At 39.7% G+C, this 16,289-nt stretch overlaps 1 protein-coding gene across 3 annotated transcripts in view; it reads right to left on the minus strand.

Moving 5' to 3' along the window:
• PTCH1 (patched 1) overlaps positions 1-16,289 on the minus strand; it is a 69,350-nt gene that overhangs the window by 11,558 nt on the left and 41,503 nt on the right. For all 3 annotated transcript variants that reach the window (XM_086770154.1, XM_086770153.1, XM_086770151.1), the window contains 6 exons: positions 15,235-15,634; positions 14,461-14,770; positions 8,854-8,996; positions 6,603-6,786; positions 4,813-5,093; positions 3,152-3,289 (listed from right to left, as the gene is read on the minus strand). In XM_086770154.1, the coding sequence (XP_086626280.1) occupies positions 3,152-3,289; positions 4,813-5,093; positions 6,603-6,786; positions 8,854-8,996; positions 14,461-14,770; positions 15,235-15,634 (1,456 nt within the window). The remainder of the gene's footprint in view (positions 1-3,151; positions 3,290-4,812; positions 5,094-6,602; positions 6,787-8,853; positions 8,997-14,460; positions 14,771-15,234; positions 15,635-16,289) is intronic.

Here is a 16,289-nt window from a genome sequence, read left to right on the forward strand (position 1 = left end):
CAGACCATACTAATAATTTCGGAAACATTGCCTGCTTGTGTCAGTAGGCTTTTGTTTCCAGCTTTGCTTATTTCCACCTGCAAAGGACTGATTTCATGGTGAAAGCACTTGAAATGTCCAAATTTCAGCGCTACTCCTCTCACTCTTGTGCAGCCATGGCTTCCATGGCTATCATGGGAAGCCTGCTGTAAAAACTGTAGTGATGCAGGCTTTCCCACGCACTTGCCACAGACCAAGGACTGGTAGCTTCAGATCAGGTACACGGTGACAGCCACAGCAGTGTTTATTAGCACATCAGGTCCTTCTGTCCTTTTACACAGAAGTGTCTGTTGGTACAGTGCATTTCTTCTTACTGGTCCAAGGCTCCAGATGATCAGATGTTACACACAGTAAGCGTCGAACTGATGGAAACTTGTCAGCTTACCCAACAGGACTGGTATGAAGTAACACTAGACGGTGCGCTGGTTTTTTTGTTTTTTTTTTTTGTTTTTTTAAACACTTCTATTTCATTTAAAATAAATGTTTTTTCAACTTCTACTATTTCAAAGCTAGCAGGCATATACATATAAAATTGCCTTAGGAATAGTGCTGAACATGGTAGTGCCTGAGCAACAATATGACTTGTGAAGTGTCTTTCTCCCTCCAACTCCTTAGTGAACAAGCTCTATGAAGAATACTCAAATGCTCTTGTTTCGTATGAATTAGTCTTCTCTGTGTACCACTTAATGGTTTAAGAATACAAGAACTTCCTGGATCTTCTTACTATGATTTATAAGGGCCCTCTCTTCAGCAAATTCTCTACTGCCTACTAAGATATGAGTTCAAGCAGCTATTTTCCTCTTGGTCCTGAAATCTGAGTCTCTCTTCTCTAGTCGCTTATTTTCACTTATCTGACAAATTTGGGGTGAAATCAGTCAACACATTAAGAAGTTATTTGCTGGGACAAGCAGACCAAAAACGGGTACATATGAAGTGAGATTCTCAACCCTCACTTCTGTAGGCAGCCAAACCAATCTTTAGTACTAGATTAAAAGTGGTCTATGGAAAATTAATATATCCAGGATATTTTACATTCCCATATACATAAATGGACATAAATACCTCAGGGTAAAGGCAGTCGTCAATGAGACAACTCACATGAACGCGAGCTATGGGATCTGGTCCACAAACATGCGAACAAGTTATATAAACATATGTGTATGTGTGTAATTAAAGGATGCATAATACAAGAGTCTACTATCAATTCAGAATCTACTTGCAGAATTTAAAAAATGAGGTCGCAATTCACAAGCAATACAAAAGAACTGAGTCACAAGCAGATTGTGAATCACTCTTAAACAAGTTTAAGTTCTGTATCAACAGTTCCAGCATTGCCTTTTTTGTTTATGCAACACTGGCTTGACTGTTTATATGCAGGAAGTTCTGTGAAGGTCAGTACTGCTCCTCTCATCTGAGATCTACAAGGCATTATTTTATTTAAAGCTTATGTTTGAAAGTTTTTGACTCCAGAGTCAATGTGAAAAATGGCAGTTTTCAGTTTGCTTGGTATTTTACCTTCACCCACAGGTGACTTTTACTTATATATCTATGTATATGTAAAGTCTTGTCAAATAGATTAGTTTCTTCCCATTTAGAAACAAGTAAGTGTTTTGTCCTTTTTTTATTTCAGTTTTCTTGTTTAGATGTTCAATTCTAAGAAACTATCATTTCTTTCTTCCTCTTGTACACCTTTATCTTCTGATACTTCCCAAACTATTGCAAGTCCTAGCAACAGGTTTACCTGCAGAAGCCTAACTATTCATAGCAGTAGGGAAAAAAAAGAGGTCAGCACTTCAGGCATCCAGTTGCTCCTCTTTAACTTTACCCTACTTTCCCTATGATTCTTCTTTAAAGTGATTCTTTCCATCCTGACAATTCATGTACCCCAACTCTGTACACCATCTAATACATGTTTGCAGTATTTGGCCATCTCCAGAGTGTTAAGATCCTTGTTAGTTCTCCTTTCTTTTTCACTGCTATCAGATCCTTTTAGCAGTCTACCAGTCTTACTAGAGTCCCAAAGGCTTATCCAGTGTCACCACCACTTTCCAGCCCCCTCCTTTCTTTTCTTTTTTGATTGCTACAGTATTAATATATGACAAATTATAGTAGACTACAAGCACCTCCTCCCTGAAATTATATTACACTGACCATTCATCCCTTCCTACTTACTTAATAAAGTAAAATTCAAATCCATGAAGACAATTATATGCTTAAACTATTCTGAAATATCAATTAGAATAGCCTTATAGGAAAATGACTTGTGTTGAGTGTGCAAAATGTTGGAAAAATGAGCACTGACACTGTCAAATGCGATCACAGAAGAAGAGCCCTTAGTCTATTCTTCGTCATCAAATAAAGCAAGATGAGTCTTGCATATTTTGAACACCCAAAAGCATACTGTTGTTTCTACACATTTTTGCAGATCAGGTTGACTAAGCTGGCTAAGTAGGTACACTCTAGATTTGGACACTTAACCTTGAAAATGTTGAAAATCTTTATATAAAAAAATACTTTTTTCCCCCCCTCTGCTCCTCCTCATCACATCGGAAAACTATTTTCCTACAGACTGCATATGTGTCCACCATTAACAGCTGATGGGTTCTGAAAAGAAGGTGCAGATTTTTCAAGTGGAAAATGAATCCAAATACATTCAAATTTTAGTGGTCCAGAAAGATCAACTAACACTACATGTGATTTTGAAAATCTCTTTAAAGGCTCTTCTTCCAAGATACAGAACCTACATACGAACAGCTACGTAGCACTGAGGCAACAACAGCGGCCGCAGACAAGGACCAAGAGAGTCTGGACTGAAGAAAGGTGCATTAAAAGCTCTGCTTTTTCTATATATTTGCATCACTAAGGCAACTAGATAACACAGGTAACGTATCCCTCTTATCTCCTGGGAGACTGACTCAGTAGTTAGGAACTGTTTCATCAAAATCAACTCAGCTCTATTAAGACAAACTGAATGCCACACAAAACTATTTGTGACCAATTTCCTTCTGATAATCATGTCACTGACTTAGGAGCCTAAGTAAGGATTTGTGATCCTAATATTGTCACCATTTTATTTTAAAATATTTTTTAAATGCTTCCTGATTTTACGTACCAGAGCAACATGAACAGTGAATTCCACGCCAATGCCAACAGAAGCAATCAGGATAACCACAGGAACTGCACTCAGCTTTATTCCAATTAGACCCATCATGCCAAACAGCTCCACAGTCATCAGAGCCAGCACCACCACCTAGATGATTTAAAACAGCTGTTAGTAGCTCCTTATACTCCAAACAAATGAAGAGAAAGACATTTCAAAACAACATGGTGACTATAAAACGTACTCCGCAAAGCCATCCTATGTTCTCAAAGACAAGCCCCTTTTCCTCGTTTCATTGAACTCAGTGGCAATGACGTGCTAAAGAGCCAGTTTAAACTCTAAGAATCAAGACCAAGCATCAATTTTGTATTGGTTATAATTTATCAATGATCTGAAAAACAATTTATTCTTCCTTATCATAGATAACTCCCAAACCATACATTTTCTCTTTTTAACGTGTTTCTTGAACAATCCTTCCAGAAAAAGTAACTTCTAACTATGTGTATTGGAATTCTTTTTGTAGAACTGCAAATATAAGCGAGGATGACTTTTGAGTAGGTTCAAAGCCCAGAAGAAAGTGAATGCCATAATCAGCTGATGAGTCTCAGATTACAGAGGGGCTCTGAGCTTTTAAGATACTTGGAGGGATTGACATGGACAAAGTGAACAGTTAAATCTAAGAGAAAGCTTCTATTTTTCTTTCATCTACCTTGTAAAAAAAATTGAGGAAAAGGAAGGGAGGGGAGGAAATCTGTAGAACCAACTTTAAAAGTTGCTAAAGCCAAGCAGGAAAAAAAAGAAAGACATAAAAGCAATGGTGGACTCTGAAAATAAATGCCTTTTCCAAGGGAAAAAAGTATGCACTACAATAAATGATTTTATAAGCTAATGAATCAAGAGTAATAACATAAATTGCTTGATTAAGTGCTATGAAAAATATTCTAGACTAAACATTTACCTTTTAACATACCTGTCGTATAAACGTACATTACAAAAACTAGTAACTGTTTCACTCTTTTCTACTTCTGGCATTTTATAAACCATACAATAGTTTATGGAATTTAAACATAGGAACATCATCATTCAGTTTAACTTGAATGTTTACTGAGAGGCTTATGGTGCCTTGCAGAAAGTATGGAGGAGTATCCTCTTCAGTTTATAATTTTATGGTTCTTTCTCCTCAATAGCTCAGTTACAGTCTTTCCACAGTGTGCACCGTACAACCTAACCATTTCAGTTTTTCCAGAAAGACTGCATTCAGAAATCAGTGGGAAGATTTACAGGCAAGTTAGTCACAAGCAACTGCCTTGAAAAATAACTATGTCTGGTAAAAGGGAGAAGGAATAAATAATTAGCAATAACTTTAATAAAGCTCTTAATTTTCCTCTATGTCTTTATTTCTCATGTTAGCATGCATCTGAGTAAGCGTAAAAGTTTTTATGCCTTTCTAAGAAACCTTTAAAGCTGCAAAAAAAGGTGGCCAAAGGATTAAGGTTATTATGGTTCGTACCTTTAGCATGAACTCTACCCCCTCAAGTTGAATAAATATATAATGAATGATGCAATATACATACTCCACCAGAGGCCCAGACATAAACAAAACCTTCCCGACTACAGCAAGAGCTATGCTGAAAGGAATTTGACTTCAACAAAGACCCTTATAATAAACTTACAATGATCCCAGCCGTCCAGGGGTTTAGGAGGAAGAGGGCACACACCAGAAACGTGCAAGCCAAAACCACACTAATGGATAAGAGGAGCCAGTGACGAAGCCCAATGTACTGCTCCCAAAACAGAAATGGGTAACCGTTTGGGTAGCTAGCGATCCCCAGGCTGGTGTAGTTACTACAGATAGCTCTCACTTTCTCGATAGCCTCCACAAAGTCAGAAGTTTCACGCAATCCATTGAGGTAGAAAGGAAACTGAGCGTATTCTATGGGCTCAGCTGCTGGAACTAGGAAAAGGATAGCAGAATTAAAATGTGTGTTTGGAAAGAAGGTGGTACATAGAGAGCACAATGAACAAAACACTTTGTTCTCCACAACAAAAGGATAAACAGTGTTGAATTTAAATCTTACTTCTTTGGAACAAGTGACATTTAAAAAACTCCCCAATAAATTGAAAGCTGAAACAACAGTACAGGAGATTACTATATTTCATGACACAGTGCAATGGGGTTAACATAGTCTACATCAAGTCCCCAAACAATTCTATGTAATTTAACAGATAGACTTCAACACATGTATATTTAACCCTCATTGAGTGCTGTAGTGGTTTTTACTAAATAGCTAAAAGATCTCAATATAAAGTAGAAGATCACATCATCTTAAACATTTTATTCAAATGCTCCTTTTATGCAAGTGCATGTCCCTTGAAATCAAAGGTCATTTCCCTGAGATTGAGGTCCACTGACACTAAACTAGAGAAAAAAATATGCTCAATTAGGCTGGTTGGTTTTCAAGATTGAATATTCTGAAAGTCTGATTCAGAAATCCATGTTCTGTTACTGATGCAAGTGACTGGGAAAAAAACTAATATTAAAGCAATGGCTTACTGAGGAAATACATAACATTTTATCCTTTAATAATTTGACAAAGCAACACTCTCTGTACTTTTTTTTGAGCATAATGCTAAGTTGACTGTATGACAAGGAAAAAAAATCTTCCACAACAAGCATTTTGTTACTGCCGTTGTGTGTTCCAGACCCTGCAGGGTCATTCAGTTGACTTGCTAAACATGATTTGCCCTATTATAATCTCAACTATAAATTTTCATTAAGACAAGACTTGGCTGACTGCCACAAAGCTCTAGGGTTTGGATACACTGAAGCATGACTAGCTCGTTGCCCAATTATATTTCCAAGCGCTCTAGTCCTCCCCTATATGCCCTCTCCCCTTCCTCACTGGTGTCCAACTAGCAATCCTCCCAATAAATTGAAAGCTGAAGCAAAGCAATGCAAACTGGCATGGCTGCTCAGGAAAACAGTGAATGGCATGGCACGGGACTCCTCCCCAACCAAGTAGCTCTTGTGCCATATCAGTGTTGGTAGATTAGCATACGAGCTAACTTGATAAGAATCTCTTAGGTACTAAAAATTGAAGATAAACGTGATATAATGTCAATGATGAAATTTCAGATTGACATAGACAGAAATTTCATGCAATCTCCAGGTTTCTCTCACAGACAGAACTATCAGGTGACAGTAAAAAGCAATGCTTATTGTAAGTTTTTAGAGCTTTAAGCTGTTATAAAACTCATTTTTCAACATGATAAAACCCTGCAGTGATGCTACATTTGCAATGGTGCATGGTTCTCCTAAGACTACAGAGTAAGACAATATATTGTCCTTTTTACGTTTCTGAGCCCTGTGCAGCATCAGCCAACTACACAGTTATTGGTTCTTGAAGGAAGGAGTGGGGCCACTTATATAAACTGTAAGACATTAAGATGAAATGCTACTTACTTCTCAGCCTTGTTTCTGGCATATAGTCCGCTTTGTCGTGGACCCACTCTGGTCGGTGAGGCCGGATGTTGGCTTGCGAGGCAGCATAGGCCACAGGGTCATTGCTAACCCAGGCCGTCAGGTAGATGTAGAAGGCATTTGGGTTAATGATTCCATCCGCATCCACCAGACGCTGTTTAGTCAACTGCAAAATGGAAAAAATTAAAAGCCTTTCAGAATGAGTTTTGTTTTTGGGGCTCTTGCTGTAAAGCTTTCAACAAACGGCCTGGAGATACAACACACATACAGGAGAGGAAAAGCAAAAGAGTAAGAATCGTCCCTTGAATTGACATATCAGTAAACTATTGCTTGACAACAGAAAAAAATCTAAAAAACTACAGTGACAGTAGAAAGCAGTTATATAAATTAGTACTCATATAATATTTACAATAACCACTAAATCAGCAGATGGTTCTAGAATAGACTGAACCAATTAAATGCAAATTCTGAAAGCCTGCAGCCAAGAGTGAAAAAAAACCAAGCTGGAGAAACATATTTAAAGAAAGGGGAAGAAAACCTGGCAAGAGTCCCTACACACGTCTGTGTGCAGTTAACCTCTGTTGTTAACACTGAAGGAAATGCCACCCAGTAAATGGAGGAGAGCTATAAAAATAAAACAACATCTGTATAAATTTTGCTAACACTTGCCTCCTATGACCTATGTATTAAGAAAATGCCCACCGACAAGAAAGCAGATGAGTGCCCTGTATTATTTGGGTCACTGTGTGCAAATGCATCTGTGGGGTAAACAGCAGTGGTACATTTCTAGGGTTCTGTAGCCAAATCCTGCACAGCTAGAGCTCTGACAGAGGACTCTGTGGGTGAAAAGTATTACTGGGGTTTTTTGGTTTGTTTATTTAAAATTCTGGCTCGGCTCCAGTCTCAGGTCTTTTTAATGAAATGAAAAACAACAGTGACAGCAGTTAAAAAAAAAAAGCTGGATTCCAAGGATCTGGATTCAATTAGTCCACAGGATATGCAACAACTGTACGTCTTCAAGTTGTCTCTGGAGCTGCACAGTACAGCACACAGCCCCTGTGGGTGCACTGCACTTTTCTCTCTCCCAGGCACAGGAAATTATATCAGCAGCTGCAGTCCAATCGCATTTGTTCCACAGCGTACCTGGTACATTCTGCTAAACAAAATCTCACTGAAGGTTTTCTCTTCGACTCCCTTTCTTTGCTTAATTCATAGCTGAAGCTTCATTCAGACCTGACAGTATGCTGCATGTTGCTATACAGCAGTGTGTTTTACACAGCATAGTAACTTTGACCAATATATTCTGTAAATCTGTCACCTTTAATGCCAGGAAAAAAAGAAAGACAATAAGCAGACCTTCCAAGAAGCTCTTTAGAAAGACTATTTTTCTGCCTGAAAGCACAGTAAGTCAATGATGACTCTAGGAGAGAAGTTAGGTTGTTGCAAAATTTCTTCTTAGGGGTTTGAAATCTCATTTTAGTGTAAGGAGTCAAATCTAATGTGTTTCTACCTACCAATGGCTACAGCAAATGCAGTCATATGCTGTGATAATCTTGCAAAAGAGTCTCAGACATATTTTATTTAGGCAGCTCAAACAACTGCCATTCTTAGATCTACAACAGTATAGCTGTATTGAGTGATGATAGTAGAAGATTATGATGCAGCATGTAACAATTTCAGTCCCCTTCCACTACCATTCATCAGCGTCTTTTTTTAAATGTTATGTTTTGCGTAAAACGATAGGAACTAACCAAATAATTGCAAATGCTAGATTCAAAGCCACAGCAGAAAGCTGAGCAAAGGTCAAGCCTATAAGGCAATCTGATTCAAATTAGAAACAATGCCACTTAGGGCAACAAGGATAACATTGGCTCTGTCTGGCATAGGACCAGACTCCCTCTACCTATGGATGCAGCAAAGCATTTTTCACAACAATTTCAGTGGAAACTGAGCATGTTTGACATAGGAGCAGCACCAAACACATGCCAACCAGTAATAATAAAGGGCAGACATTCCTAGATTTGATTTTGAACACTTCGCAACACAGGCCAGACTGTAGCTAACAGGTCGCTTCACTAAAGTCAGTGAGGCCATGCAGTAAGGTGTAACTTGGGCATTAAATTAATTAAGAAGACAAAAAAAAAAAGAGACAATGACATGCTCTTTGCATCACTCTCTACTCCTGATGACTTGTGTATTCCTGTATAAACCAGTATGGACTCTGATACAGTACCTGGCTGATGTCAATGGGCTTTGCTCGGTTGCCTGTTTGTACCAAGAGTTTGTAAGCCAAAACAGCATCATCAGATCCATTTTTATAATTGTTGTAAGTGATCTTCCCTGTTTCCCAGTCGCTGTCAAATGCATCCTGTAGTCCTGAAGAGTTAAGGGAGGTAAGGGGAAGAGAGAACAAGCAGGTAAGCAATCACTCTTAGAAACAAATTTCAGGAGGAAGAAAGAATGATGACTCTTTTTCATAGTTGAATCAGAAAAAAAATTATCCACCTGCTGCCTCCTACAGTTGGAGCTCCACATTTCCTGTCAGTGTGTTGTAAGGTGAAAGTACCAGCTGCATGTCTGGTATTTTGCCCAAAGAAAGGCAGGGGAAGCAAGAAGGTGCAAGGGAGAGCCTCAAGAGTCTTCCCATGTTGTGCAGACCAGCAGAGCTGAGCTAACAAGCTGCAGATGCAATGTCCACTGGTGTAAACCAGCTTTCCTTCAAGGCAAAGAGGAGATCTTGGATGGGATTAGGACCCTCTGGTCCCACGTCCTTCTGAGAGCCTTTGAGAGCAACCTAGCGCTCCAGAGTATATAGGGAAGAGTTAAGATTGTCTAGAATAAAAAGTAGTTTTCCCCAGGAACCACAATTCCAGAATCATCACACTAAAACTCCATAAGCATATCTGCATTTCTCATCTCTTATCAGTTCCTGACCCAAGTGGAGGAGTCATTTAGTCCACTATCTAGAAGGAAAACACTCTCCATACTCCCTTCTGCCTCACCAAAACCCTGGCTGAGTGCATTGAGCCACAGAGGACACACACCGCTCTCATTAACTGTTTTGGGCTACTGCAGAGCACTGAGGCAATACCTTCTACGATATAACCAGAAATTCCACTACAAGAGGGAAAAAAAACCACACTCAAACTTTCAACTTCAAACAGCAACTCAGCTGCTTCTCGAGCACAGCGTGAGTGAACACGATTTTGTCAATTTGTTCCATCTGTTCAACTTGTGCAGCTAATACAAGTTGTGGGATCTGCTGCCAGCACATGTAAAGATCACAGCCAACACCTATTCACTCTCAACTGTTATTTTCCTCTTTGCCACCCTTCAAGGGGGAGGGAATACCTCACAGCACAAATTTGGATCAGATTTAGTACAGGAAGCCACAGCCCAGTACAAGGAGGCTCTGTGCAAGCAGATGACAAACCGCATGTCCAGGGAAGGGAAGGAAAAGGCTGGGGGAGTGGCTGTGGAGGAAATCGCCAACCCACCTTGCAGCTGTACTGAAGAGCTGTAATGAAAACCATCATCACAGATCAGATAGGTCAGCTACAGCTGTACACAGGTAAGAGTGCTGGAAGAGAAAATGCACCTAGCTGACATTGCCTTGGGGCCGGAGTACCTGCTCCCATTTCCAACATCATCCTCCCTCCCTTAGAAAACTGCCTCCCATGTGGTCCTGCCAAATCGTACCAACTTGTGAAGCCAGCAGGCTGAGAACCAAGCAATGAAAGAAGCCTGCCAGATCTCTGCACGCAGCACTCCAGCACCTGCCCAGGAGGAGCACAACTTGCCATCAGGTTTTTCTGGCATCAAAGGGCTTTGAGGTCCCCTTTAAAAAAGCATTGTTTGCTGGTGCTCTTGGAGAGAGGAAAACATTGCTTGGGAAAAATACCAGTTCATCCCTCCTGTGCCAAATTCAGATCCATGCCAGTCTCTCAGAAAGTGATCAAGTGAGAGCATTTGTGTTATCATACCAGTCATATGAAAGATGACTTTGGGAGGTAAAGAGGAGGCTGTCAAAAAAGCACGTGGGAGGGGAGACCACCAAAGAACAGCTTAACTTACAGTAAGAATGGCTGCCTTCGGCAGGAGGAACGTACAAATTGCTATGCACGTGGGGACAGGGCTTTCAGACTAACATCCAGCCCCTGCCAGGGGGCTTCACAGACACACGATAACAAGTACAACCATTAGCATGGGACATTACCAATGGGTCATTGCAAGTTACATAAAAAAAGGGCATGTCCATTTTACATTATGGCAGCGGGTAAAAACTCAGCCCGCTAGCATCTCCCGCCCTCCCCTGTTCTTACAAGTTTGGTCATCCCTCAAACCCTGCTTCCTTCTATACATTTATTTCTCAACTGGCTTAACCACTTTATGCTCTGGGTTATTTTATTATTGACCTTGCTGAAACTGAAAGTCTGCAGAAAGAATACCAAGAAACAACTATCAGCTGTACTTAATTTCTAAAGAATTTCAAAATTTCAATAATTAAAATTTCCCATAACGCTTCAAAATTAATAGTAGAGTTGCTGCTTTCAAAGCAAACAGTACTTCCATTATAAACTGTTCATACCAATTATTTTAAAGGACAATTAATCTTTTATAAATGGGACTAATAAAATGTTTCTGAGTAGAAAGTTAAAAGTAACTTGTTGACCTCTTTCTGCAGAAAGGTTATAAAAATTCAGGGAATTTCCAAAATCTTGTATATGGGATTTTTTCATATCAGCAGTCACTTTTGCTTAATGCTTCAGAAGAAAGTGAAATTCTCCAAAATTATGTGGGATGCAGGAAAGGGGGTGAGGAAGAATTCCTACTGACTCGTGAACAGCTGGCACCATGAAACACCAGATAAGATTACCATTTGCAAAAACAAGCCTAATGGCAAGCCATCAGGGAATTCAAGCTACTTCATTTACATTCAATCACTTACAAAAATAATGTTAACATTTCCAGTTTAAATGAATGATTAGTGTTAACTCTTCTTCTGTTGCATTTTCAGTAAGAGAAAATATGCTAACACAATATGATACCAGAAAGCAAAATAAGAGGGAACCTCTGACAGAAGTGTGTTAGGCTGAAGGCACTCCACTGCTAGTAAAGGAGGAGAAATGTACAGCTAAGACCAAGGACACCTTCTTGATAAAAAATGCTTTTGTTCACATGCTGTTGCTTCCCTCATTCTGCCAGACAAATGCGTGCATGTCAGAAGGCCATCTTGAGCCATTAATTTCTAGCACTGGCAAGTCAGCAGGAATTAGCTATGAAGTTCAAAGTTGCCCCTACTTTTATATTATGCTGCTCCTCCAGCATGTTAAAATACACTAGCAGAACTATTCCCACCTAACAGAGGATCTTCCCTGAATCTAGCCTAAAAGTATACCTTGCTGTTTTCACCTTCCCTCCCCTTTACTTCCTCAGCATCAGCCCCAGTTGGTAATGATCAGGTATTATTCTATTAGCATCTACACCTTGAGAGAATTCCCTAACTATGACAAGTATAGCAGGTTTTAATATGGCAGTTTAGTTCCCCCATTATATCAATGTCCTGTAACATTTTAAAGCATAACTTTTTTTTTTATTGATACATCTCAGTATACTCCTTCTTTAGAGATTTGTGAACGCAGTATCACACGCTGCAACGACAGCCGTGTGTCTTTACAAAGCCGTTGGTTTGTATTACTTGTGCCCCTCTTGGGGAAAATGGGGAGGAAGGGTAAGGACACAGTTCTAAATGCTAATTAGTAATCATAATAATTAATTATAAAACATGCCAAGCAATGTGCCTTCCATCACAGGGCTGGCATGTCCACTTGAACTGCAAGTCACTGCTTCCTGGGAGTGTCCCTGACCATTCCAGTGTAACATTTTACGGCCATGCACCCCATCAGTATATCCAGGACACCAGGAATACTCACAGCTCCTCTAGCTGAGGAAAAGCAGAGGACAAGGAAGAAGGACAGGCAGGCTAATGTGGGCTGGCAGGGAAAATGTAACTACGGGCAATAAAAAGAGAATAGGAGTACCCCTAGGAGAAGAGCAGATCTGGAAAGCTCACATATGACCATGGACATACAGCACAGAGGAGCAGATGTGCAGGCCCCTGGCACAGCGCCAGGGCCACACACACAGTCCTTAGCACAAGGAGGTGCCTACAAAGAGGACAGGAAGGCATCCAAAGTGGAAGAGGTTTGCAAAAGTCTGTGGTGGGCCTGAGAGAGGGGGAATAGGAATGCGAGCACCCCTGGGAGCAACACCAAGCAGGCTAGCCTCCAGCATTTCACTCCCGAGAAAGCAGCAAGGGAGCAGATCCAAGTGCATCTCTTTCTGACTTTATCATTGGCAGACTGTGGCGAGGCTCAGCACTAGTATGTGAAGATCCTGAAGAAAATCTCAGATTTCCATCTCCCTCACAGGTTTGGGGCAGGGGCGAAGCCGGAAGTGGGGGACACTGGACACATTTTTTCCTACTGTTTTGAAACAACAACAAAAATACCCACAAAAGAAATAAAATAAACAGCAGAGGTATAAGAGACTTTGGAAAAGCATGCAGGAAGATGCCTGCTTAGAAACCTACAAAGCATAGCAAGGTTCCAATCCAGCAAAACATCTAAGCTATGTTGAATTTTCTTCCTGCCAGTAATACCTTCCCTTACAGCTCAGTATGCTTATGTGAGCAAAATATTTTAAATAAAATTTCCAGTAAGTAGACTGTAATGAATGGATCCAATATATTTAAAACACATTAAAAAAACAAAGCTAGTAGCTGAAATACTGCTTTGCATGATTTATCAGTGCATTAAACATACAGGAAAATTGATCATTTTGTTTAGATTCGTCACTTAGATGCATCCGCATTCCTAATATTGCCCAACATATTTTCAGAAGGAATAAAATACCTCAAATACTGGCAGTTACCTACATGTTCTCTAAGAATCATTGGCTCCACTGGCCGTCTGTAAACTGTTACAGTTACAATTTACAGTCTCGCTAGGTCAGCACAATTTATTTTTCTGTTGGCAAAAGCTTCCTGGAGATTCTCCCAACAGAAAGACAGAGGTAGGACAGAAGTACTGACATTTGCTGAGATGCAACAGTACTGTTTATTTTGAATAAAAACCAGTTATTTGTCTGAACATGTGTAATTATAGTATCTTTAATATCTTTAATAAGCTGACTTCAATATAATTATCATCACAGTACCTGAAAGGCCATGCATTCTCTTGTCTTCCCTTGCCCCGTTACAATTCAGCACAGAAAAAGCGGCACCATAGAAAGAGTGAAGATATTTGACTGGAAGTCCTGAATGTATAGTAAGTTCTCAATCCAATAAAACACATAAACCACACTGACTTTTCCTCATGCCAGCAGTCCCAGCTGAAGCCAACAGGATCACTCATGTGCTGAAAGTTAAGCCTCTGCCAAAATACATCGCTGGATGGGGACTTTTCATTTGCTGTTCTCACAACACTCAGGAAACATTTATTTTCTCAAGGCAGTGGGCCATATTTAGCCATTAATTATAAAGCAGAACTCCTCATTAGCTGCTTAGAATTAATGGTGTAAGATGGCCTCTCATGGATATAATCTCTTAAAGCTTCGAAATTATCTTACTGGGGAGTAAACGTAGCCACAAAGAATTTAAGTGACATGTTGGAGAAACAGCAAGTCAATGTGCAAGTTCCGATTAGCACCTAGGCGTTCATTCTCCCTCCTGCACACAGTCGTTTAACTGCATGACCACAATCGAAGAGCAGAGCATTACTAGGGTGAACAAGTTGTTACTACTGCAAAATTAAGAAAAGTCCATGCAACTCTCTCTTACCTTGCAGCCAGTCTCGAAAGTAGTGCAACCACATTTTGGGAAGCTGCCTATCCTCTTCCAATAGAACATATGTCACATTGCTGAAACTTCTATGAAGCTCATAAAGTAAGTGCTGAACATTTGGATAGTCTGCTTTTTGTGTCACAATATACATGTTGTAGAATGAAAAATACTTGAACTGTGCAGCAATAAAGTCATATTCCCGTGTTTCCCGTGGTACAATGTCTGTGAGATCTAGTCCATCTCTCACCCGGGTAGTTCCGTAAAGGCTGAGCCCAAGTAAACCCAGAAAAAGAAAAATAACCACAATCTGCAACAGAAAATACAAATGCATTTGGTTTTAGGTTTCTAAACAATTCATAATAGCACACTACAAAGCCAGGTTCAAAATTAACACCCACCATACTTTAAAGCTCTCATTTCTTCTTTTTTTTTTTTTCCCCACACACAAACACACTAGAAGGCTTGAAGTGGCTCTGCATCATGGATGAGAAATTTCTATTGTAATAAAGTTTAAAAGTGACTTTAGTTTCACTATTCACAAGCTTATGTTACTGAAAGTCACTACAATTCTCACTCATACTTGAAAAGTATATCTCTACACTTTTCAAGAGAAAACTTTTAAAGTATGAAATTAGCTGTAAATTATTAAGAATTGTTATTCCATAAGAACTCTATTTATTTCTTATATTTGATACCACTGCCAGGACAATTTTATTACTGGGCAATGCAGAAGTCTATTTTTGAAAAACATGTAAATAGTTCCCTGCTTACCTTAGCTTTTGGTCTTAGGAGGAATGGAGCATAATGCTTTTCTGCAAAAGATGAGAGTGTCCACTTTGTACAGGGTGGCTCAAGGCAATGCATACCAGACTCTGAAAATTGGGAAAGCAAATCCCTTGTCGAGCTTGTGCTTTCTGGGCTCTGGCAGCTAAGATTATCTTGTGTCACTGTCACTGGCTGCACAGATATTTCTGAGCGAGGCTCTGCTGTGGTGTAGTACACCTGCGTATGAGGATCGTATTCTGTGCGCAGCTGCACTGTAGACTGCATCGTAATCTGAGTTTCATGTGCAAAACTGTGACTGCTGTACGGCGGTGGAGGACTGTAGCAAGTATTATCATTTTCCGAATATGCTTGAGGCTCAATCTGAATCACTCTAGTGACACACGGACTGTAAGAGAAGAGAAAAAGATATTTTCACATTTAGACAGACCTTCACTTAAATCAGACTAGACAGGATAACCTGCTTCCATCTGAGTCTGCTTCTACTATTATTAGATGTTTTATATTAATTAAGTGCAACACTCTGATGTGAATTTTATTCAGCACCTTCAGGACACATTTCTCAGAAATTATTCAAAGTGTAGGCCTCTGAGAATATGTGCACATTTCTTGTGCTCAGGAAAGAATAAAACAGTATTTGCCTGAAGATGCTGACATCTACCCACACCACTCAGTTAATTACACAGGCTAATCAGGTCTATACCCAGGTAGTTGCACACACTCTGAATGCACAATATGTGCATATGTGAGTTTGTGTGCCCATGCTGAGAATTAAGCTATTTAGATCAAAACGTAAACACATGATGTACCGAGGTCTTCTGTTTAGAACTATTAAAGTAACTGTTAGATAATGTTTGGGCCCTCTGGATAAGATCTCAGACTTTTGAGAGGCAGGATGAAACCACTTGCCATACACTGACTGAATGTTTTAAAAATTAAGTAAACATATGCAAAGATTAAATCCCAGGAAGGATGGGCAATATGAAGAGACAATTATAGAAATAATTGAAGCATTTCCTTTATTTTAGTCCATGCAAGACCTT

The sequence above is a fragment of the Chlamydotis macqueenii genome, chromosome Z, assembly GCF_036417535.1.
Source record: "Chlamydotis macqueenii isolate bChlMac1 chromosome Z, bChlMac1.mat, whole genome shotgun sequence".
Lineage (NCBI taxonomy): Eukaryota > Metazoa > Chordata > Aves > Otidiformes > Otididae > Chlamydotis > Chlamydotis macqueenii.